The sequence below is a fragment of the Oreochromis niloticus genome, linkage group LG15, assembly GCF_001858045.2.
Source record: "Oreochromis niloticus isolate F11D_XX linkage group LG15, O_niloticus_UMD_NMBU, whole genome shotgun sequence".
NCBI lineage: Eukaryota > Metazoa > Chordata > Actinopteri > Cichliformes > Cichlidae > Oreochromis > Oreochromis niloticus.
The window spans coordinates 34060242-34084619 of record NC_031980.2 but is presented as its reverse complement, the minus strand read 5'-3'; the positions used below and the strand labels follow the sequence as shown (position 1 = coordinate 34084619).

Below are 24378 nucleotides of genomic sequence, written 5' to 3'. Positions count from 1 at the left end.
CATTCTCTGCTTGGATATCAGATCTTTGTATTTTGAAGTAAAATTAGATGTCACTACTTAAATTTGTTTTACTTTTATTGGAGAATAAAATTACACTTGCAAGGGAGAACCTTTTACTCTGAACAAATAAAAAATCCACCAGGTTTGGTTATGTGAAATGCAACAGCTGTCTTCCTCTCACACTGTGCGCTCACATGGATATGATTAAGAGATTAAAAAAATCAAAGAAAGAAAGGAAAATAAATGTTAGGATCAAATTCCTTCAGTCAGAAACAGGAACTGGCTATAGATAATGTTTCTAAGTGTCTCCATGACCAAACATTTTGCTGCAGTTAATGGTTAGGATCTCTGTATTTACTCTCCATTAAGTCCTAGTACACATAGCAACACAGAGACACGAAAGCTGCCATAATTAACAAGTGACCTGCACATCACCCACTTCTGCCTGTCACTTAGAGGTAAGCAAACACACAGAAGAACATGCCACCAAAAATTATACCGTCACAGGGAAGCAAGTAAACATACACTGGACTGGTGCAGGACTTTATCATGTGAGAACAATGCCCATTCCCCTCAACTTGGCTAACCCATAAAGGAGCTTTATCAGTATCTTTACTTGCTGGATTTTATGAGCCTCTGTGCTACAATTAAGCTTTATTAGCCATTATCCTTAAAGACCCAGCACAATAGTTTCCTTAATTGAATAGCGACACACTGAGGTGTAAACTCTGCAAACCTGACAGCAATCAGATAAGATCAGAAATGTTCACAGGAACAAAAAATGTGAAGTGCTTGTCCTGGCATTCACAATTATTTATATTAACTACATAGCCAGAAATAGCAAATCTTTCCGGTGTAAATGTGCTCCCTGGCTGTCGGTTTACTTTAAATGTTTCTTTTTTTTTTATTTCAATAAATCATGTGCATCTGAAAAAAATGATTTTGCAGTCATAAAATGCAGAATATTTCCATACATAAAAAAAGATTTTAAAAACATTTGATTTCATTGATTGGACTCGCTGAGACTTTCTGCCTAATGTGTGAAATGTAAATTTAAATTGATTGCAGTGGACATCTTAATGTTATGCAAGGTGGAAGAGTGGGAGGTGTGTATTTCTTTGATGGCCTGTTAGGTGTTCTGTGTCATTAGCGTAGTGTTGAATGGCAAAGCAGCTCTGCAGAGGACTGGTCCATTGGGCATGGATCTGTGCATGTCTGTGTGAGTGTGTAATTGTGTTAATCGTAAAGGGTCATCCAGAGGGGATACTGTGTGTCTGTTACAACTGACCGCTCCACAACCACAGACACCAGTCAAGAAGCTACTAGTATTTGTGTCTGTGTGTGTGTGTGTGTGTGTGTGTGTGTGTGTGTGTGTGTGTGTGTGTGAGTGCTACAGGGAGGTTGAGTAAGAGCAGTCCATCTCATCCACTTTTTCTTTTTCACTGTCCAGACTGTTACAGCCAACCGCACACTGACCCCTGAGTCAACGTCAGTGTGTGTGTGTGTATGAATCAGTGTGTCTGTCTCAGGTAGAAGAATTTAAAAGAAAGTCAACAACCCACACAATATCCCAGGATTCACCTGAGTAAACAGCAGTACGAACAGACACGAGCATTTATAGTCAGGTGTGTGTTTGTATGTGTAAATGCACCTCTGTCATGAATGACCGCAGATTCACCTTGTGGCTAACACTGCCCTAATTACTGATTTTTTTTTTTGCTTTTGTACTCAAATAATCAACCTTACATATTATTTTTCAATGACTCTTTGCTTCTTTCCTATTGTATTATATATAGTGGCAACTTTGTGCAGTTTTCCCCTGTCTGTTGCCATTCTGGCTCAACCCGCTCACCACACCTTGACTTACTGAGGCACTTACTTACTGGCTTACTGAAACCTTTGGGATTAAGGTGAAACACACATCACATGTCACTGACTGACAAGCAGAGAGATTATCTCATTGAACAGCAGTAATGTCTAGCGGTGACTAAGAACAGCAAGTTTAAAAACTGCATAAGTAACACATGATTCAACACATGCATGTGGTGATTTAATAGGATATAATTTATTAGACTCTTAAGTCTCTGCTCATATTCATGTGAACACAGCTGGCAAGATGTTGTAGAAAAAGATATTTAAATCGCAGACTAATATTTTCCCAGCTGGTAACTTCGGGCTGATTAAAATTATTTTGGATTTCTAATTCACAGTGACAAAACTGTCAGATGTATAAGAAGCCACAGAAAACATTTGTTTCCCGTGTCTTAAATTTCAGAATCTTAACTGGATTTCCTTGAATGAATATGTGATGGAAGTCATGACATTCATCAACAGCAGATGTTCTCCGATTTTCTTAGTTGTGTCCTGGCTAGACATCCGCAGTTTAGAAAAAACTTAAAACGTAATCATGCATGATAGGAACTGTCTAAGGAGAACAATGCTATGAGCTGATGTTCCCTCGGCAGCTGTTTTTGGCACTCGCACGCTCCTACAGGGCCTCAGCTTGGAATTTCACCTGACGATGCTAATAGTAGCAGCTGTAAACAAATGCAAATAGATAAGAAACCACAAAGGTTTAATATACACTCATAACGTTATTAGTTTATGTTTGTGTAACAGAACAAACACAGTATACTAACACACATACTATCAATGCTGTATTCGCTTTGCAGCAAAATAAACTGTTTGGCTTTGCTTTGTTTATTATAGTTTCAACCCAACCATGTGCCTGGACTGTTGTTCCTCCGGTTGGCGCTAGAAAATAGAAGCCTATAGGAAGCAATGAACAATGACTGTTGCATGACCTGCTAATGGATCCAGCAGCCGCTGTGTTTTTTTTATGTGTGTGAACAAATGCATGTGTGTTAACAGAGCACTAGAGACAGACAAAAAAAAAGTGACAAGCACAACAGAGAGGATGAATGAGTTTATGTATGTGTTTTTGTAGGGTCAATACACAATAAATATGTGTTTGTGCACTACTGAGAGTGCCGGGACAAAGATTACAACAGCTCTCGGGTCTCAGCATGCATTGTTCATGCAGGAGGACATAAGGCAAAACTGACTAAGGGTGCCTGGAATTTGTATTGTGAATGGCCACAGTTGCTAATATTAACCCAACTCTTATGTACAAATTAATCTGCCGTCTGTCTCACAGTCGCAGCCCACATTAAAGAAACGAGTAAAAAGAAGTCGATGGTCAAGTTGGAGCAGTCTGAATGTGGATATAACAATTAAACATCTGTTTCTAAAGAAGAGCCTGGACACAAACCAACAAGATGCCAGATTAACTATTATCTTGGACGTGTGGACGTCTGTGACATATGTGTGTGTTTTGGGAGAAGTGGCTAGGTTGTATGAGTCACAGTTCCCACAGCATTCCTAGACATTCTCTGGACATAATGTTATGCTATCCCAGAGTAAACTGTATGTATGTGTGTGTGTGTGTGTGTGTGTGTGTGTGTGTGTGTGTGCACGCTCACTTTCTCACACTCTCCAGTTGAATTCTTTATATTCTTCCATATATAACATCAGCAACCTCAACTGTCTTATTCCCTCCTGCACTCATCTGCTGTAGTCTGTTGTCAGCAATGTAAATGACGCGTGTCCCATGACAAAAGCATTTTCATCAACATAAACCCAATTTCTTCGTGGCTAGCGTTCTCCAGTCATCCTCGGTTATGTGTAATAAGTGGGCTACAGTTTGTCTTCTGGATAACATTCAGTAAGTGAAACTAACACAGAATGACAGCATACCACCAACTTCTCTCTCTTGGGGTTTAGAGCAGACTTTGAAGCCACAACACAAAGCTGACTGTACTATTGCCTGTGTTACTCTGTGACTGTTACACTATATATGTCTCCTATCTACTCAATAGTTGCACATTAAAAAATTATTCAAATGATGTGTGTTCACTGCACAGTACACTCTGGTTATCAGAATAGTGACTTAACTAATTATTGTTTCCTTTATTTAGCTATTGAAGGCAGGAGATGACTATAAGACAGCAATAATTTGTGCATGGATATTTGCCAGTGCTGTGAGATCATTTGCTGGATTTTTAATCTTATTATAATGTTTGTTGCATAGGTATGTCTATTAACTCCAAGAAACTTACTTTATAAATTATTTAAGGTACCAGGATTATCAGGATTCTCTATATAGCTTTTGGGAATTATTATTATAACATTCCAACCTTTACAAATTATGTATATATTAGATGTACATAGTAGCTGATCTCAAAATGAATGACGACATTACGTCTATGCTACGTGTACATTTTTGACATTACGTGTACGTTACAGAAGAGTGATAAAAATATGTTTAGTTTATTAATTTGTTGAATAATATATTATTATGTATGAACAGCAATTTTTCCATTTCACTATACACAGTGATGTAATGAAGATTAAAAGAATAGCATGATAAATTAGCATGCATGTCTGTGTTTTGATACATGAGCGAAACAAACAAGCGCCACAAGTGTAACGTGAAGAAGAGTGACAAAATAAATACGTCTTTGTAAAGTGTTGTGTCACCCATGAATGAACAGCATCCTTCCACAAGATTTTTGTCTAAATGCTGTTGGGGAAATGTAATGTCTAGTCTTGAATCTACTGTGATGGACAAAACATATGATTTAGATACATTTTGTTTTCACCACAGTGTAGATTTTCACTCACCTAGTGCTCAGATATACCCTCCAGCTCCCCTGGAACCTCACCCGAATAAAGGCTTAGGAAACTGGATCAATGGATGGTTGCCATTTAGTCACCTTGTGTTGTATATGGAAGCGCTATGGAAGAGGACTGGGGGCAACAGGGGAAAAAAAGTGGGGATGTCTTTTTTGAATTCTGACGTCCCCACTTTTTCCCTTTTACAGTGACCATAATCCTCTTCGATAAAGTGTTTACTATAGTGCTTACATCAGTTTATTTATTTGTTTATTAAAATTTACAACCCATTTATTTAAATGAATACATGAAGATTCAGTAGTGGAATTGAGAACCAATAGATGAACCACAGTGTGGCCTAAATGGATGAAGGCTTGTAGCATATCTGGCTTTTATGTAGAGTGTTGCGGTTCATGCCACATCACACAAACTTATATATTAATTTACTGCAACCCCTGACCTTCAAGAGCAACCTGTAACAAATTTAATGGATTTTCGATAATTGTGATGTTGCAAAAGTACACAAAAACAGACACCTTGTCCGTCCTTTATGTTAGGGATGTTAGCAGGACATTTAGCCTTATACAGAACTTCCATTGCTGCTGCTTGAGCTAACTTTATAAAGCTCCACTAAGAGAAAAGCATGGCCAGTTTTCTTTTGCTGGCTGCAAGAGTGGGCATATGGCTATTCATGCACTCAGAGGAACTGAGACCCAGTGGACTAAATTCTTATTTCCCATGTGAACATAATAGAAAAATGCCTATATATTTGTGCAACCATTGAAGGTAGGGTATGGCCAGCGTTACCACTAGTTTTGAATGTATGCCCACAGACCACAGCTATGTCTAAACGACCATCAGAAATTGTTGAAGCTCTAAGGCCAATTCAAAACCAATAAACAACGACTGGGTTTGGATTACTGTGTTTTCATGACCTCCCTCGGTCTATAGTGCAACCTAACATCAGTTGCCTATTTTGTTAGCATCTCCAGACAGGGCATGTGTGAAAAATAAACTCCCATCACATTAAAAACATTATATATTGTGTAAGAAGAGCCAAGCTCCTTAGTCAGAGCCCCTGCTTCTTCTTTTTTTCAGCAGGAAAAAGACAAACGTTTTTGGTTTTGAGTATTTAGACCTACAGGCTGATTTAAACAGGGTTGAAATCAGAAATATAGAGGCATGAATGAATGATCTGTGACGCACTTTTTAGATGAAATTTGAAAGACATCCTGGAATCATGTGAATAACCTGTAACACTGCATTCCCTGTAGCAACGAGCATATTGATATGTATCTGTACTAATGCTGGTCTCTGGACATGTTTATTGACACGGCAGCTTTTCTGTAGGGGAGAAATAACGCTGCCCATTCTTTATTCAACCACTGGAAGATTCTACCTCCTTTTAAGTGTCATTTAGAAATGAACCTTTCTATGATCTTTACATTTTTCTCATTCTGCGGTGAAAGAGTCAAAAATTCTTTCACTTGTTACAGCGTGTGTTTCTGTGGGACTTTGTATTTGAGCACATAGATGCCAGTTGTGTCAGAAAATATTCTCTTTACTTTTTTATATTTATATCTTTCATATTTTTTATTTTTTTGTAAAGCTATGAATAATTAAAACATCTTTGCATGTGTGTTGTGCACCTCATCTCACTTTTAAGTTCACTCAGCCTTTTGACATGGAGATAACCAAAGCCCTCAGACAATTATCAGCGTCCTTCGACTTCAGGACGTCAGCAGAAATCTTGCAACATTGAAACATCTTTACACAAACATGTGCACGCACACACACTCACACACACTCCTTTCTCCAGTCAAAAGAGCCTGTCTTTGTTTGATCCCCTGTGAGGTTTATCTCCTAAGCCAAATGTCAACACTTGCTGTTGACACACTCTGTTTCCTCCATTGACTGCCTTCATCCAAAGAACTGGGGACCAGCAGGTAACAGCAGCTGACCTGGGGGCACAATAGAAAGTCAAAGGAGTACAAGACATACTGAGGAATTAGAGAATTAGACAATAAGAAACAATGTAAGGGTATCATGCAAGAATGTAAAAAACACATCATGAAATATATCTTTTTATTTTAAAAACTGAGCTTGTTGAAAAGAACTCCTTGGAGAGAAGCATATGGAGTGTTTTGATGTTGTCTCTCCATCACACACTTTTAATTTCAGTATCGCTGAGCATGTAATACAGCTTTAATCATTAATCTGTACTTGTATTATTATAAGTTTAATAACTCTTTGATCTGATTTGTGATTTTTAGTGTAAGAGTGATAGAATTCACACAAGAACCACAATCAAAATGTAGTTGCTACTTTTTCTAGATGTTTGATAGCAGATGCTTTGAATGGTTACTGAAAGCTGAGAGTCAGCAGAGTATGTTCCCATAGAGAGTGTCTAGAAAAAGGAGTAGAATTAACCTTCAGTCTCTCAGCATGACTTCAATGCCCCAAAACTGTCCACATGGAAGGCTTTACAAGAAATACACACCATAGAATAAATCAGTTAAGTTATAATATAGGGTATCAAAACCAAACTGAACTTCTACATAGCTGTGCTACTGCTATGTAGAAGTGTTTCTCTCTTTTGGTTGGTGGATAAAACCCATCGTCTTCATTCCAAAAACAGCAAAAAAGATTCACAACACCTCATATTCCACAAATGTTTAATAATCTCTCATGTTCTTTGTTTACTTCTTGCAACCTCTTATGCAGACAAGATTTGCGACTTGCTGGTGAATTTAAAGGAGCATGTAGGAGATTAGGAGTCAATGTTTTACCTTCAGGAATCAAAGGAAGAGTAAATATCAACCTAAACTAAGCAGGATGGACACAACAGAATGATTCCCATCCTGCTACAATAGATGAATTCAATGAACTGAGGTTGGCACACGGAATGCCTTCTGTACAAGACTAAATGTGCCCTAATGATATTCATCAGGAACTCAACTGGACTGTGGAAGACATCATTAGAGGCCACCTCCACACAAGTTACCTTCAAGCACAAAATATAACAAAGTGATGTCCTTGTGGCTATTCTACATATGTCTCAACCCCCTCAGAGAGTTTGTCACAAAGAGCAGCTACAGATTTAGAGTTAGGGGTGGAGTAACCGTCAGCATCCTTCTGTACACGGAAGACATGAAGCAAGATTCATATGACCATTATCTACAGCAAGAACACTGGGATTTCGACTCGGTGACTGGATGGTAGATGGTGGCAAAAAGAGGGAAGGTGATCTGGACTGAAGGCAAAATAGTGGATATACATGGCAGTTACAAGGGTATCCCACAGGCCAACAGGAACCATGAAGAAGATGCAAGAAGGTCAGCTACTGCCAAATACCTAAAGAAGGTAAGGCAGGTGCAGAGAGGGCAGCTTAATAGTGGGAATAAAATCCAGGCAAACAATACATATATGTCCCACGGGTCACCACATACCCAGCTGGAATAATACGCTGGCCACAGGTGGAGATAGATACCACCGGTGTGAAGAAACAAAAACTCTTCCCAGTGCACAGTGATCTTTACCCAAAGCTGATACCCTGAGCCTCAACAAACAACAGAAAGAGGCAAGGCGAGGATTAGTGAGTGTCACAGCCACAATTCAGGATGAAACACGGAGCATCTGTGAATACTTCCTGAGATGGCAGCTGAAGAAAAACAGTGAGGAGGAACAGGAGGAAACAGTTGTGGAAGATTAAGCATCTGCATGGGGTGTGGAGTTAGAGGAAGTAGCTGACATTGAGAAAAACTACAAGTGGCTACAAAAGGCTGACCTAAAGGACAGCACCAAGGCTTTGATTATGGCAGCGCAAGAACAAGCCCAAACATCAGATCCATAAAGGCAAAAGTCTACCACAGCAAACAGAACCTGTGCAAAGGTTCCCCGGAGTACTGTCCAGCACACTGTAGCAGAATGTGAGATGCAGGCTGGGACAGCATACAATGAGAGGCACAATCAAGCGGCTGGAATAGTGTACAGAAACCTCTGTGCTGCCTGGGGATTAGAAGGACCCAGGTCCTGATGGTAGACAACCCCAAAGGTGGTTAAGAACAACAGGGCTGAGGTCCTGTGGGACTCCAGGTTCTTGATAGACAAGCAGCTGCTGGCAAACCAAACAGACATAGTGGTGGTTGACAAGGAGCACAAGACCACAGTTGTGATAGATGTGGCAATCCCAGCGGACAGCAACATCAGAAAGAAGGAGCACAGGAAAACAAAGTGGTCCCAGTGGTAATGGGAACATTAGGAGCCGTAACCCCCAAACTGATAGATTCCACCAGATTCCAGGCACAACATCAGAGGTCTGTTTCTTGTAGACTGCCATCCTAAGAACAGCGCAGAAACCTCAAAGCTACTGACAGCTACTTCCTTACATCTTTCTCTCGTGTTTTGTTTACCTCAGTGAAGTTCTGTTTGTGAGTTGTTGCTTTGTACTTTGAGTCCTGCTGTATTTTTAGAACAAATGACTGTTTACATTACATCTTCGATACAGAAAACAGTAGCAGGTAGGGGAGAGAGGTGTGTATGTGGGTGTCTGTGTCTGGCAGTGAGTGGTGGTGGAGGGGGTGATTTCCTGCTTATGAATAGCAAATGTGGGTTGATTATAATTTAATGATGTTAGTGTGTGTTGCTGTACATTTCCAAGGCTATTGTTATTTGATCAGAACACTTGTACACACAGGAATACACTCATTCATGAACACAGTGCGCACACAAACACACACTCCCTCATAAAACTCACACGCAAGCTGAGACCATACAAGGTGTCAGCCCTACAAATGAAAACATCCATGCAAAAAACATGACACACATGTGAAAGACAGACTGCATGAAGTTTTTAATTCTTTTGCGCTTTTATTTACCATGCATGCATGCAAAAGATCATTTTTACAGCCTGCAGTGTTGCTGCTCAAATTGTCACTGTGTGTGCTTGTGCCTGTGCCAATCAGATAAATCCAAACTTGGAACCATAACATGGGAGGTGATTAGTCCAAAGTTTGAGTTGTACTCTTGTACGTCATTTAATGTGTCATTTTACAACCTCAGACTGTAAACTGTAAAGACTCAGTGTCAATAAAGTACTACTACTTACATATCTGTGCATCTATCTATCTATCTATCTATCTATCTATCTATCTATCTATCTATCTATCTATCTATCTATCTATCTATCTTATTAAACTCACAGTTTCTGTGACTGTTATAATCAAACATTATTTTCTTCATGTTTCATCTTCAAAGTTTGGTCGTAATCTTTATCCTTCCTTACTTCCTTTGTGCCTCTACTTTTCTTATTACCTTTCACCATCACTCACTGGGCCTCTCTCTCGCTCTCTCTCTCTCTCTCTCTCTCCCTCTCTCTCACTCTGAATAAGTTAATCATTCCAGTAGAGCTATCTTGCCACAGGTCTTATCAGTCTCTGTGTCATTTTATAACCTACCCTGCTACCCCCCTCACCCTTCAGCCCCTACTTGTCCTCTCCTGCTTGTCAACCTCTGACTCCACCCACCACTGCCTAAAAGTAACACAGTTTCAACCAATCCCAACTCAGTACTGAGTATGTATTGCTGATTGGTGGACCCCCATCACCACCACCACCCAGGATCCTGACAAACCTAAGAACCTCAGGCTGGCCACCAAGTCATTGTCTAAAATTTAAAAAAGAAAAAAGAAAAGAAAAAAGACCTGTTTGTGTTTGTTTATGTGTGGATTACAGAGATTACTTTGCAGGGTAACTACTTTCATTTCAAAACCAAAGTTCTCAGTTTGAGATTTTTTATATTTTTGTGCATTTGAATATATTACATCTCACTTGTTTTCCAAAGACAACTCCAGTTCACTGTCTAAAGAAAACATTTTCGTTGGAAGTATAACGGAAACTTACTGTATGCCTGTGTTTATGTGTGTATGTGAGCACACATAGAGAACCTGTGAACACATGAAGTACAATTGAACAGCATACCGATGAAGTAGGAGCATCAGTCTGTTTACAGATTAACATTGCAGGTACAGAAAAACAAGCCCCCATAGCTTTTATTTTAGTGTGATGACTTCATTAAAGTTTATTGTAAAATTTAAGTTTGAGTTAGGATAATGTTAACAGCCACACAAATACATTACATAGAGCATCCTCACAAAGACAGGACAACTCACTTATGAGAGCATTTTGGGAGAAACGGGCAATGCTCCAAAGAGGACCTGACCAGTGAGTATGGAACTTGGTGTTCCAAGGAAAATATGTTATTGTAAAATATGTTATCAGTTATATATTTATATATTAAAACAAGAGGAATGGTTGTCATCAGTGGGACCTCACCTTTCTGTGCTCCTTGCGTTTTCTGATAATGAGCAGGTTTTTTGCCCTATATTGGGCGTGTGTGTGCGTTGTGTTTATTTGTGTGTGTGCCCTCTGTAACCCTTTTACGTACGTCAGATTTGTCTGGTGACTTTACGTGTCTCCCTCACTCATAAAAACACACCACCGCCATTTCCACACAAACATTTCTGGTTCATGAATGTTTTGAAGTGACGGTATTCTGCCACTCAAATATATGGATCACTTTTATGTCAGTTTTCCTCATGACTAAATTACCCACAACAGTGATTAGGAAAGCCCGAAACAGATTTTGGACTAGTATATACGCACCTGCGGGAACTAAAGGTTTTGTGGCGTTCCTTTAAACGGTACTTCAAAACAATAACGTTTTCCGAGTTTAGTAACTCACTAAGAGACATGCGCAGACAACAGGAATCCGGATCGTTTCCTTAACGAGACAGAAAATAGTTCAGACTTCTAATTGATTCAAAAGCGGGATATTTCTCTGTGGTCTGCGAACTAAAATAAGTTAGACGTGCTTTTTGTGATTGTGGTCGTGGGGCATCACGGGGATGCTGTAGTGTAATTCTTTTTTGCGTGTATTTAATTTGAAACGGGCAGTGACGTCAGATCACTAATTGATCAGACAATTACTGTTAATGATTCAGAAGCAAAGGTATAATTTATTGCATAAACCGGGCGATTTGATTAGACAGTGAGGTCATTTCAAGCCTGAGGCCGGTGATGCTCGAGTTTTCCACGAAATTTATACGGCCTTATGGAGAATTTACAATGTCCTTCACCTGTATTTTAAGATGGAGTGGTCACACACGCACACACGCACCCACACACGCACACACAGAAGAAAGAAAGGCAGAAAGAAAGAGTATCATTTTATCACAACAGTTCATCTTTTAAAGTTTGTATATCTATAAATATAAAAATAATTACTTTAGCATATAGGAACGCGCGCTCTCACGCTCCCTCTGCGTGCGTGTGCTAAAGCGCTCTGATCCACATACCTTGCGCTTTGTATTTGCATTCTGTGCGCCCAGACGCAGTCGGGGATCTCACTACAGTTGCATCACTTCTCTTGATTTCCTTGTTCTCCCTCCGCTTTTAAAGTCCGTCATTAACGGGATTAAATAGATGAGATTTTTGGAGAGATGGAACTGGAGAGTTTGAGGCGATGTTTCCCGGTCTCCTTTCCTGATTGGATCGGAGGAAGATGATGTCAGACGACCGCATGCGTCTCGGATTGGAGAGAGCGGAGTAAACAAAGCCGCGAGGAGGAGGAGGAGAGGTCTCCACATCTCCAGACAGTCCGACCGACTCACCGAATCCGACTTTACGCACAGGAGAGGGCGGCCCCGGCGGCTCGTGCTTGTCTGCTCAAGGCTGAAAGTTACACTGACAGTCTCACATTAATGGCTGACGCGCTTTAAAGACTTTGGAAAAGATAAAGGGAAACTTACCATCGCATTCTAATCCGGACCTTGTGCTGTTTTCTTAAGTGCAGAGTGATTCCCACACTCTTCGCGAAAGTGCTTCTTACTTAGTGTAGAAGGAATCACTCCGTTTTCTTCTGCGTTATTTCTGAGATTTTTCCTTTCTTTTTTGCGTAAATGCGTTTTAATTTTTTTAAATCAGTGTAGCTAAGTCAAAGCAGCGTGACACATAGGCTATGAAAGCCTGTCGTTTAGAAAAAAGTCTTAATCTGGCTTTATCGCTGGAGCATTATCTGATAATTGGAAGTGAAAGAGAAGCATAAAGTAAGAAATAGGACGATAGAAGTCGCTCGGGACAGTCTTTCGGGGGGTGTTTGTGCGAACGCCTGTCTCTGACGTCCAGGTGTCCCGCCGTGCAGTGCGGAGTCTCTATCTCAGGCCGGCAGTGCTGTCATGCTGCCCAAATTCGAGACTGAATCCCTGGGACTCTCTCGATCGTATGGCGAACAGGGGCACATGCCAAGGAACATGCAGGGTAAGAACTGTCATTCATTTGAATCTCGGTAGCCTGCCCGAAGCTTCCACTTCGCTGTCTTCGTGGAGTGTTTTCCGGCTGAGAGTGTACTCACTAAAATGTACATTCGTTACCTTTTTTTCTTATAATGGGGAACAGTTACCGATCTGTCACATGCTAATACAGGAACGCGTTGATTCCACGTACGTAGCAGGTAATTATTAGGGTTTATTATTATTATTATTATTATTCAATACGATCTTCAAAAGGCTTCGATAATGTTCTTCCACTTCAACTTGGAAGCACTTTTTTTTAAAAGTTTGGCCCGCGATCAAACAGGTACCTACCTGTCATTCACGCTTAGAGCGAGCGGCAGCGGCGCGTAAAAAGCAAGAAACAGAGCAGAGGTATTCTGTCAATGTAACTTTTAATTTTACATTGAGTTTTTTAATTTCTTTTTTTTATTTCTCTGATTTTAGAATGAAACAGATGACTTTCTCTTAGCAGAATAAGAACTATCTCAAACCTGCTCGTGGTTTTGTCTCTAAAGAAAACTGCTGTGGCAGAGTTGTTGACGTCGAAGGAAAACTGGACAACGTCAGTGTCTGATTAAGATTAAAATATTTGACCAAGGAAAGCAAACTTTTACCCAAGAAGAAAATAATTATGAGCTAGTTTATTCACTTTACAAACGGTAAAGAAGAGCTTGGTAATTGTGTGCCAACACCTATTTTCGCAATAGCTTTCTCTCGCAGTATAGCCAAGTTGATTCTACTCTCAAATTAAATACAGCTGCAAAATGAAGTTAAACTAAATCACTAGGTTTTAGGTGTTGCTTTAATTGCTGTAGTGTGGAATCATTTTTGTACCCCTTAAACTGTTCTTGTTGGAGGTTTTTACCTCAAATTCGAGGAGAACTGCGTAAGGCCTTCAGATGTTCGAAATCGGGGTCTTTTTTTTTGTGATTAAGAGCAAATTTTTGGACCCTTGTAATTTTTTCAGAATGAGCATAATTATTTAAATTCCTAGTGGCATGCCGTAAAAATCTCTTTTCTTGATCTCCACAGTAGGCTGCGCATTAAGCAGCTAAATTTTTGAAGAAATTCTGACCTCATTGCCAAGTTAAACTCATATAACCCTGATCATTTCCAGCATGTCTTTCCACGGCAGTATGACCGGACAATCAATTAGTCCGCTCTCGGTTTATGAGACGTTGATAACATATTCTCACTTTAAACAATGAGTGGCTTGTTTGCGAACCCTTTTACCTTTTTTCTTATTTTCCCCCACTTTTTTTTTACAGGCAGCTAAAACAAGGAAGCTCCGACTGAAATTAATTTCTTTCAGAATCACCAGGTTTTTTTGGACAATTGGAGGTTGTTGGGTTTTTGTTTTTGTTTTTTGTTTTTGTTGGTTTTGATTTGTCTTTTGTTATTTTATGAGCAAGTGAACAGTAAATGATTGACGGCCGGGCCGATGTGTTTCTGGAGGTAATCTGCACAGACTTTGTATGCATTCACCTGCGTCTGTCAGTTATACAACGAGGTGCTGAATTATATTCAATTTGTCTGTGCATAAAAAAACACTATTTGGACTATAATTACAGGCATAACGTCGCATCCTGTGCTGTTAGAGCTCATTAAAAGGCGAAATTCACTGTACACAATAATGGGAACATTGTAGCAATGACAATTCAAAGAAAGAAAATATTTGGATAGGATCCTGTAAAATAAATATTCATTATTGTCGGCCTCAGGACGGACACCCCTCGGATATCTTAATTTATTATTTCCTTTCCACTGCGTCATCAGAACTGCAACCAGGGCTCAGATAGTGTTTATTTTCTTTTTGAAAAGGTGTCCAAAATGCACCTGCGGTAAGTCGTAAGGACAGGCCTTTAAAATCGTGTCCTTCTTGCGCTTTAACGGAGGAGAAAGTTCGAAAATCGAGCTTGCTTTGAATTTCTGTGGAAGGAAATAAAAGAAAGGGGAAAAAAAACGGGAGCTTGGTGGAACTTGTTGCTTCAGCTGGAATACGCGGATCCCAGCAGGGCAACGCGCTAACAAACTAGAAATCATGTCTAATTAATAGGTCTCGGAGAGAGCAGATGAGTGGATTTTGAAGTCGAGCAGTACTAATAGCCCATGTAAAGGCATTGGAAGGCGTAGTTGACAAAATATTTCCACTTTTACAGCCATATCCACTGAGGTTTCCTTTTTGATCCTGCCTGCTTTTTATGATTAGTACCATAAAGGCTTTTGTAACTGTTGTAAATGTCAGCATGCCTGTTTGCTTGTAGCGCTGTCACACACAGAGACTTATGCAGGTGGGTATTTTTAACAGGGTAAAGAGGGCTAGACACCTCAGAAATATTCATATTGGTATGTAGATTATTAAGACCTAAATATTTTTTTTAAAGAGAAAAGGGGGGAAATCTGCAAGGAAGGTGAGGGAATTTTTATGCTTTTCCTCCCTTATTTAAAATTACATAATTAGTTATTTCCAGCCTTTGTCATTATTTTCTCTTCAGTATAAATAATGGCTAAAACTCAGTAACCAGGAAAATTATGAATTGAGAACTTTTAAAATGCAACGCACAGCGCCACATAAAATGTTTGTACCACTATAAAGCAGATAAAATTAAATGGCCTGTTGTACTGCGGCTGATTCCTAAATAGAGAAGAATAATGTTGGTTCAAGTTGGGCTTGGATTGGGGGTTTTTTCTCCCTCGCCTGCAGAGATAAGGGCTTTTCTGTGTGTCTTCATTTGTCTGTGGGCGGTAACATTTTCTCCTCCAATCCTTAAGTCTAATATCTCTCGATTTCCCCCAGCGATTTCACGACTCGGATACATATTGCATATGTATGAGGCTCACTTTCATGAGCTTCTTTTTATTATTATTATTATTATTATTATTATTATTATTATTATGATTTTGGCTCCTGTCTGAGACGGATGTAGAAGAGCAGAGGAAGAGGGAGTAATAAATGATCGCCTCCTCTCAACTCTAACCCTCTAACTCTCTCAATCCAAAATCTACTATTCGTCGTTTTTCGCTCCTCAAATTTAACCTTAAAAAAAAAAAGTCTTCGAGAACTTTGAAAAATCTCATTCATTTTGGCCGCGCGATTCCCCGCCCTCTTTCATCCATCACGATGGATGAAAGAGGGCTTTTTTCGAAAAGAGATTCCCCGGCACTTAAATAGACTTATCTCTGTGTGTGTCTCCGTGTGTTCTCCTCCAGCCCCTCAGTTAAAAATGATGGACTACTCATATGACGAAGACCTGGACGAGATGTGTCCCGTGTGCGGAGACAAGGTTTCAGGTTATCACTACGGACTTCTGACCTGTGAAAGCTGCAAGGTTGGTGCCCCAATTCCCTAAATAGAAAACAAATGCCGCACTATTTCAGCAAGATTTGCCTATTAACATAAAGTGTGCATGGTACTGTGTGCCTGTGGTGACCTCTGATTAACTGCTTTGATGTATAAAATATTCAAGTGCACTCTTGTCTATCGTTGTGCAGTGTCATTTAATTATATATGTGCAGTTATTTGTATTAGCCTCTAAAGTCCCTGTAGGGCATCAACATGTGTCACTATGAGGCTTACACAGACTAAACTGTGGTCTTCATGACTTTAATGTGCTCTCTGATTTTATACTTCCTCTTGTGTCAGCCATTTTTCCTAAATACTACGGGCTGCCCACTGTAAAGAAACACTGCTTATCTGGATGGTGTCATTTCTGCCCTTCTCTCTCTTTTTTTGCACGACAAGCATTTAAGCAGATTTTTTTAAAAGAATGATTTCCAAAAAGTGTAATAGCAGAGCAACATTTCAGCTCCTCACCATTAACATTGCAGGAAAACCAACAGTAAAGAGGCCAGGGGTCAAATATTGTTGTGACAGTTGATCTAACAAACTCTTCCTGTGAGTGTCAGAGGATTTTTGTAAAGTGTGGAACGGCTTGGAAAAGACACTGGAGTTCAAAAGCAGGCAAAGAGTATTTGCAATATTTTTTTTTGCAACCACCAACCACAGGAGGTGTGTGTGTGTGTGTGTGTGTGTGTGTGTGTGTGTGTGTGTGTGTGTGTGTTTGGTGGGGGGGATTTAACCCACGAAGGAAAGCGTACAATAGCAGAGTTTCTGTTTGCACAGGCTTGCACCCTGCTGTCTAAAACTCTCATCACAAGTTCATTAAGACCTCAACAGCACGATGTTTCCATGTGCAGGCTAATAATGAAGCCACGCAAATCAAACTGTTAAAGCTTAATTTGAGATCTATCAGCAACCTATTTGTCTTTTTCTGCGTCTTTCCACTGTTCCCCTCAGCAGAGCAAACAGGCATTTCCCAAGTTTTTTTTCCCCTCAACCAGTAAAGCTGTCAGCACAAAATTAAGCTAAGACAAATGTCTCTGTGTTAACTCTATTCAGTGTAAAATTGCAGCTCTCAGTAATGATGCGCTAGTGCACATTTCTTGCCTATGTGGTCATTATTCAAAGCAGATGTTATAGATTTTATCCCATATTATGACCTTGAAATGCTAAGCATTTGCTTGAAGGGAGCAGTCAGTGGCATCTCTGCTGCTTTCCAGGCTCAGCGAAGGCTCACGCAGGACAGCCAGTCCACACATTTTCCAGTTTGGCTGAAACACTCTGCTCTGCATGTATGGAAGCACGCACGATGCAGATGAAGAGGTCGTTGATAAAGTGCTGTGTATCCTTGCTGAAACATTAATAATATTGATACTCACCTGAAGCTTGTCATTGATTATCTCTAAAATGAAGGCAGCCTGTCCCGTTAAAAGTATAATCACCGGTGCTCGACAGATTCATTTTTACATTAAACACACTCTGTTAGATAGGCAGAGCAATCTGTATCTATTGTGTCTCCTGAACAAAGCTGGACAAACAGAGCAGCTACATTTTAGTCTCGGCCTTACGTACATTACAGTTTTTTTCTTATGCACTATCAGAATAAAAGATTTCCTTTCATTGTTGGAATTTTTGTAATTTTGAAGTAATGTCACAATTTTTTGCGAGCCTGCACCGTTCTCCTCTTCCACCCTTTGAGCCCCAGGAGCAAAGTTGTGAATAACACTCGTTATCAGGGTCACATTTTTTTGGAGCTTTGCTTTGGCTTCCATTTTTGAGCTGACACACACAGATGCACAACACACACACACACACACACAGAAAAAGAAAGATCCCCCCAACACACACACACATACAGATTCTTATCCCCAATTGATTTACCACATCCCTAAACCCACCTTTGCACTCAACAAGTGTACATGCAAACACAGACACACATCCCGTTTATCCGTGCACACAGACACTTTCAGTTCATACACACCAGCCTGCGTAAAGTAAAAATGGAACCTTCTTGTTGAAGTAAAAATAAGTGAACAATGAAATGGGCTGCATTAGTCAACAGCTCTTTTTGTGTTTTTATTTTTTTTATTTTTTTTTTGGGGGGGGGGGTAGCTGTGTGAGCACAGAGGAATGACCTGAAAATGCTGAAACTGCAAACAGCAAATTAGAGGTCAGTGCTTAGATGCACGGTGCTCATATCAAACATTCAAAGGGATCTTTTTTTTTTTTTTTATTTATCAAGTGAGACAGAAAGACACAAGAAAGAAAAATGGTGTTGCAGGAGAAACGGTCAGAGGACATCAGGCAGTGAAATACAGTGAAATTCATTTCTTTTTCTTTCTGAGTTGCTGTTTGGTAGTGAAAAAGAGCAAATTGCATTTCCTGGTAGCTGTCTGTGTGTGTGTGTGTGTGTGTGTGTGTGTGTGTGTGTGTGTGTGTGTGTGTGTGTGTGTGTTTGTGTGCAGAAATACCAAGTTGACACCAAGTTAACATGAATTTTGTGAATTTTAGATACTTTTGCAGCCTTCACACTAGGAAGAATGATTTTTTTTATTTCATGTCAATTAGTGCGCAATTTATTTTGTTAGTTATTTTGTAAATTTGTCAAAGCAACAAAAGTTGCTTGCAGCTGTGCAAATGAACCTCAACTTGGAGCTTTTCAGTGAGGTGTCGTCGGCTTCTCCTGACGATGTACTGTGTGTCTTTTATAGCACGTTTGAATCCACTTTGGTCCAGATATTTATAACACACACTGTGTGCTAAATGGAAAATTGGAGAGAAAGTTCTCTCTGAAGCATGGATTTCTTGGCACTGAGAAGTCGATAATCCAAAAACCGCGTGCACTGCCTTTTTTTTTTTTCTTTTCTTGACAGGTCAGGCAATGCAGATTGTCAATTAAATTTGTGTCTGGTGAAATATTGATAGCCACAGGTTCTTTTTTATTTTTATTTTATTTTAAAGACCAGGTTTACGGATTCTCCTCCTAGGTTATGGATCTAGAATACGTTAATACCATCTTCCCTTCGTTTGATTTTCACTGCTGCTGCTGATAATAAATTCCATGTTGCAGGTATGAATCTCTGTAATCCCGGAACTGTGAATTATGGATATAATTTATTGGATTTTTTGGACTCCTGCGGTCATATTTTTCAATAATTAAGTGCAGAGTTGAAAAGATGCTTACTCTGTAATTCCCAGAGTCTTTTACTTGAACAGAGAATATTGAAAATATGAATGCAATTTTGACAGGAAACAAATTATAATTCCTGCCTTTTATGAAGTAGTTTGCAATGCAATGAAAAGATTAGCTGTCAAGTAAAAGTATGTGAAATGGGCATATCTGCAGCATTTTTTTTGTTTAAAGCAAAATAAATTATTACATGAATATAAATGAATTGTAAATACTCAGTTTTCATTAAGGGTTCAAAGTGTGTCTGCTTCATATATATCGCATCTACACGTGTCTATAAAGCACCACATCAATGGGCATATAGCTTTTAAAACTTGCGTGTGCATGTGTGTGTCTGCGTGTGTGCGTGTGTGTGTGTATCCATTAAGTCTGTCCCTCTCCATCTGTCTGGGAGTGTGAATGGGCCAATTACCATTGCATTGCAGGGGTCAAGCGGGTTGACGTCTTAATTGGTTCTCTCCACAGGGCTTCTTCAAGCGCACCGTCCAGAACAACAAGCGTTACACATGTATAGAGAACCAGAGCTGCCAGATTGACAAGACCCAGAGAAAGCGCTGCCCATACTGCCGCTTCCAAAAGTGCCTCACCGTCGGCATGAAGCTAGAAGGTACAAAAACATATTTGTGTTACGCAGTTTAGCTTATCGACTCAACTAGGAATTACAAGCTTTGCTGATGTTTGGCTTCTGTAATTTGATTTAATTTTGGCTTAAACATGGGAAACTGTCGGGAAGCAATGTGTTGAACGTGCAGCAGCAGCGGTGCATTATGTGTAGTGGTTAAAAGTCTTTTCTCCATTAATCATATGTGTTGTTTGTAAAGTCTCATTCCCTAAAGTAACCAGTAACTATAGAATAAATGTGGTGGAGAAAAAAGAAATAATCTTTCTTACGTTTTCTAGACTGCATGAGGAGTAAAACAGGAGATACTCAGCTAAGATACCTCAAAATTCCTGTAGTTAAGTGCTCGCAATTACATTCCACTGCTGCCTATAACAAGTCAGCATCTAAGCCACTTGAATGCACTACACAGCCTCCAGGTTCGCTTTGACCAGAAGTCCTTCAAAATTACATTTTACTCAGAATATCGATGTTTTTTATAGCACTTATACAGTACTGTTTTTTTACAACTTCATGAATAGTTTACCACATATTTAGTCTATTCTGGGGTTTTATAGTAAACACTACTCACTAAAATATGATCTCGATGTTACAGTAAACATCTGCAGAAGTGGAAAAGCAGATACAGGCTGGGTTTTTTTCGTTCTTTTTTTTACATTGTGTGTGCTGCATCATATATTTTTCAAGATATGATGCCTGTTTGCAATTACTGTTTCTGAAAGTTGTGGAGGAAAAAATTATAACATCGAGCAGCTAAAATTGGAGGTTGAGTGCTTCTGGACTTGCACAGAGGTGTTTTAAAAAACCTCTACCCAAGTTCTGGTGAAATGACACAGCCAGTCTTTTTTCCATTAATTCGCAGCTGAGCTGCACATTAGCTTTTTGTGGAAAGTATTCTTCCATGATCAATATGCATGTGAATAATTTCCTCCCATTGAGATATCCACTATTTAGAAGATGGTTAATATGTGCTCTGACAAAATGAATGCTCGTACGAAAGGAGAGGAATATATTTATTTAAACATTTAACGGTGAACATCTCAGTAATATCCGCTCTATACAGAGAACCTTGTAAAGTGAAGCCTTTCATTTCAAACCAGTGCCTTGAAATCCAGTATGGCTTATTAGTGTTTGTCACGGGGTCAGGGGGTGCTGGGGGTATCTGGTAGCCGTTGTGCACTTAGAGTTGCCAGACAAAGTAATAGATAAAATATTAGACTTGGCAGCAGACTGAGAATGGTAATGATGATACTTTTGGCTGGCTGTTTTGAGGCCTCTTTGTTTAATTTGAACACGGCTCAGAACCGTGGTCAAACATGCCCATTCAGAACTGACAGGACTGCAGGCAAAAAAAGGGGAGGTTTCAGCTTTTTCAAAAATAATATTTAAAACCGCCAGTTTTTCCACACATACATTGACAATGTATTCTATTCTGAAATCATTACATTTGGAGTGAATAAAGGGGCCTGAAGGTCATCTTTCAATTACAGCTTTGAAAGAAAAACAGTTTTAAAGCTAACGGTTGCAGCTGATTTGGTCCTACAAAATTACTGCACAGTTTTTTTCAGTATTTTTAATAAAAGCAACCGTTCTGCTATTCATCTCGTTTCAGTCTGATATTAAGACAAAATTCTTCACCCATTTGAAATTCAAACTAAATTAAAAATCCCAAGATCCCTGAAATGATCACATGCAACTAAGCAAAGTTAATATGTTAAAGAAATAAGACCCTTAGAGGATGAAAGTATAGCAAAAACAGCCTAACTAAAATCTTTCCGGAGGCTTCTCCCTTTACCTGCCATGTATGGTGTAATTAATTGCCGTTAATAGTGAATGGCCGCTGGGCAGAATGTCCCGGCCTGTCATTTTCCAGCTGACAAGGGTGGGGAGGGGGTAGCGTTTGATTTGTTTTGCTGGCGGTAACTTTCAGCTCGGGGGCAAGACGGGCCCTGCAGCACTTTGTCAGGGGCCAGAAGCTGCAATGGGTGACTCCTGCCACAGCTGGTAAAGACCTCCCATGCAGAACGGCTGACACCCCTCACCACACACACACAAACTTTGCACACACATAGAGCTCTCCCCGGTAAACACATGCATATATTCATGAGAAGCCCAAGAAAGGTGTTCAGAAGGCCACAGGCAAGAGGGAGAAGCTGTCATTTCATCTGAAAGAATGTGTACAATAGCAAAAGGAGGTTTGGGGTCATGTGCTTTGTTATTGCAATCTTTTCATTCCATTACACAGCAGCTTGCAGCAACATGTGATTTCAGGGCATCAAGTGGAAACCAAATGTGAGGAAAACTTGAAAGTTGACTTAAACTGCATTTTTGGGCCCTTTTTAGGCCGTGCAGCGTTTAAAACTAGTGTAATGGAGGTGGCACTAAAGAGGTTTGTGTGTCTGTGTGTGGGAACCCTAATCCGTTTACACAGTCACATTTATGGTATGTATTTATTGTCAAGTTCAGAATAGTTTTTAGAAATTGAATGCAAGTCTGCTCTATGTTACTGCAATGCCCTTTATAGTTACCAGTATGCAACCGCTTGTGTTTCACTTTATCCCAGGACTAAGAGATCAGTCCTGACTGTTCTGACACAACAACAAAAAAACCCTTACATTTCAATGACGTCAGACGGAAATAATTTAAACATTGCTGCAACACATCACATTCTCCTCTGCACGCTTTTGCTGCAGGATAAGTGATTTACCTCTGACCCAGTTTGTTAAAATTCAAGATGTTTGCTGAAACAAACACTGCCTCTTTCTGGGAAAGTTAGAATAACGCTTGCAGAGATTAAATTTAAATTATTAAATTAACCCCAACTTTAATCCCAACAATTAACCATCAGACTAATTTGGATGAGAGTGATCTCAACCCTAATATTTTAGCTGTGTTTCTCTTCTTCTCATTTATTAAAAGTACAGTAAATAATTTCTATTTTGTGGTCATTCAGTCAATGCATCATTTTCTTTTTATTTTTGGAGGATTTTTACCATTAAAGAACAAAAAATGAAAGAAAAACATACAAGCAAACATGGTGACGATGGGGTCTGGCACATGCTTCTTGATCTGCTGTATAGCATGTCTAGCTGTAGTAACTCAATAAGATATCTGGAAAAAAAAAGATTTGATCCATTAGAACGTCATTCACTAAAGCTGATGAAGCGTGCCCTTTCCAAACAGCTCCCACTGGCGCAGTTTTCTTTTTTGCTCAGTAATACAGTAGTTGCCTTGCATCATATGCTTCACTGAACTGCTTAATATTTCCTTCAAGAATGTATCAAAGACAGGGCATAACGGTTGTATTTGCGATACTGAGAGTTTAAATCAGCATTGGTTCCATTGTGTGCCGTGTGAGGAAAGAGAAGATGCAAGATGTTTAGTTGTCGTCAGACATATTTCAACAGACACAAAAAACGCAAAGCTTAATGATGTAATACAAGTTACTGACAGTTTCCTGCACATATTAAAGCGGACAGCTTTTTTTTTTGAACTAGTAAATATAAATCAGGTTTTTGAACTCCAGACTCCTGCAATTTTTTTTACATTGCAGTCCTCTGTAACATGTAAATTTATTAAGAGCCCTTCAGCTGAAATTAGCAGCACCAGCTGAGTGTTTGTATATTCCTCCTTGTATCCCTCTTGTTCCAATTTTTTATTTCCTCCCTGTCTCCATCTTCCTCGCTCTGATTTGTCTTCCATCAGCCTCCTAGTGCCCGCAGTGGAAGCCAGGGAGCTGTCCCATTACTTATGCATAGGTATCATAGGTATTCATGTGTGTGCATGGGATAGGGCGCATCCAGAGCAGGGGCCGGGGCCCCGACATGACAAACAGGGTGTCAGCAAGTCTCCGCGGGACCCATTAATATGCCGGCAGCCGACAGGGATCCTCACCTACGCACGCTTAATATTCCTGTATATTAAACAACCATAAATCAGAGGATATAAGCACCGAGGGCTGTATGTGTGATGTGTTGGAGTGTGTTCGTGGCTATGTGTAGGTGTCTGCTGAGATATTGTACTTGCTATAAAAATTCAGTGTGTGCATGTGTTTGTGTTTGTACAGGTTTGAGAGGTACAGGGGGCATTGGACACTTGGGAGATGATGGTTTGGTCAGTTTTGGAATTTATGGATGATGTGTGCCTGGGTTTATGCATTTGTTGTGCTCTCAAATATTTAAAAAAGGTGAGCTCAGAATGTAAGGTCGCATTAGCCTTTTAGCCTA

The 24378-nt window shown here is 39.7% G+C and overlaps 1 protein-coding gene and 1 long non-coding RNA gene across 2 annotated transcripts in view; one reads left to right on the top strand and one right to left on the bottom strand.

Annotated features, from left to right (window-relative positions):
- Window positions 1-5270: 5270 nt before the first annotated feature.
- On the bottom strand, window positions 5271-12958 carry LOC112842412 (uncharacterized). The gene is made up of 2 exons (XR_003214170.1): window positions 12029-12958; window positions 5271-6635 (listed from the first exon to the last, which is right to left on the bottom strand). It is a non-coding gene; the product is annotated as an uncharacterized LOC112842412 (long non-coding RNA).
- The window catches only part of nr5a2 (nuclear receptor subfamily 5, group A, member 2), a 65655-nt gene continuing 54184 nt past the window's right edge, over window positions 12908-24378 (top strand). The window contains exons 1-3 of the mRNA XM_003449009.5: window positions 12908-12989; window positions 16214-16332; window positions 19999-20140. Of these exons, the coding sequence (XP_003449057.1) occupies window positions 12908-12989; window positions 16214-16332; window positions 19999-20140 (343 nt within the window). The remainder of the gene's footprint in view (window positions 12990-16213; window positions 16333-19998; window positions 20141-24378) is intronic.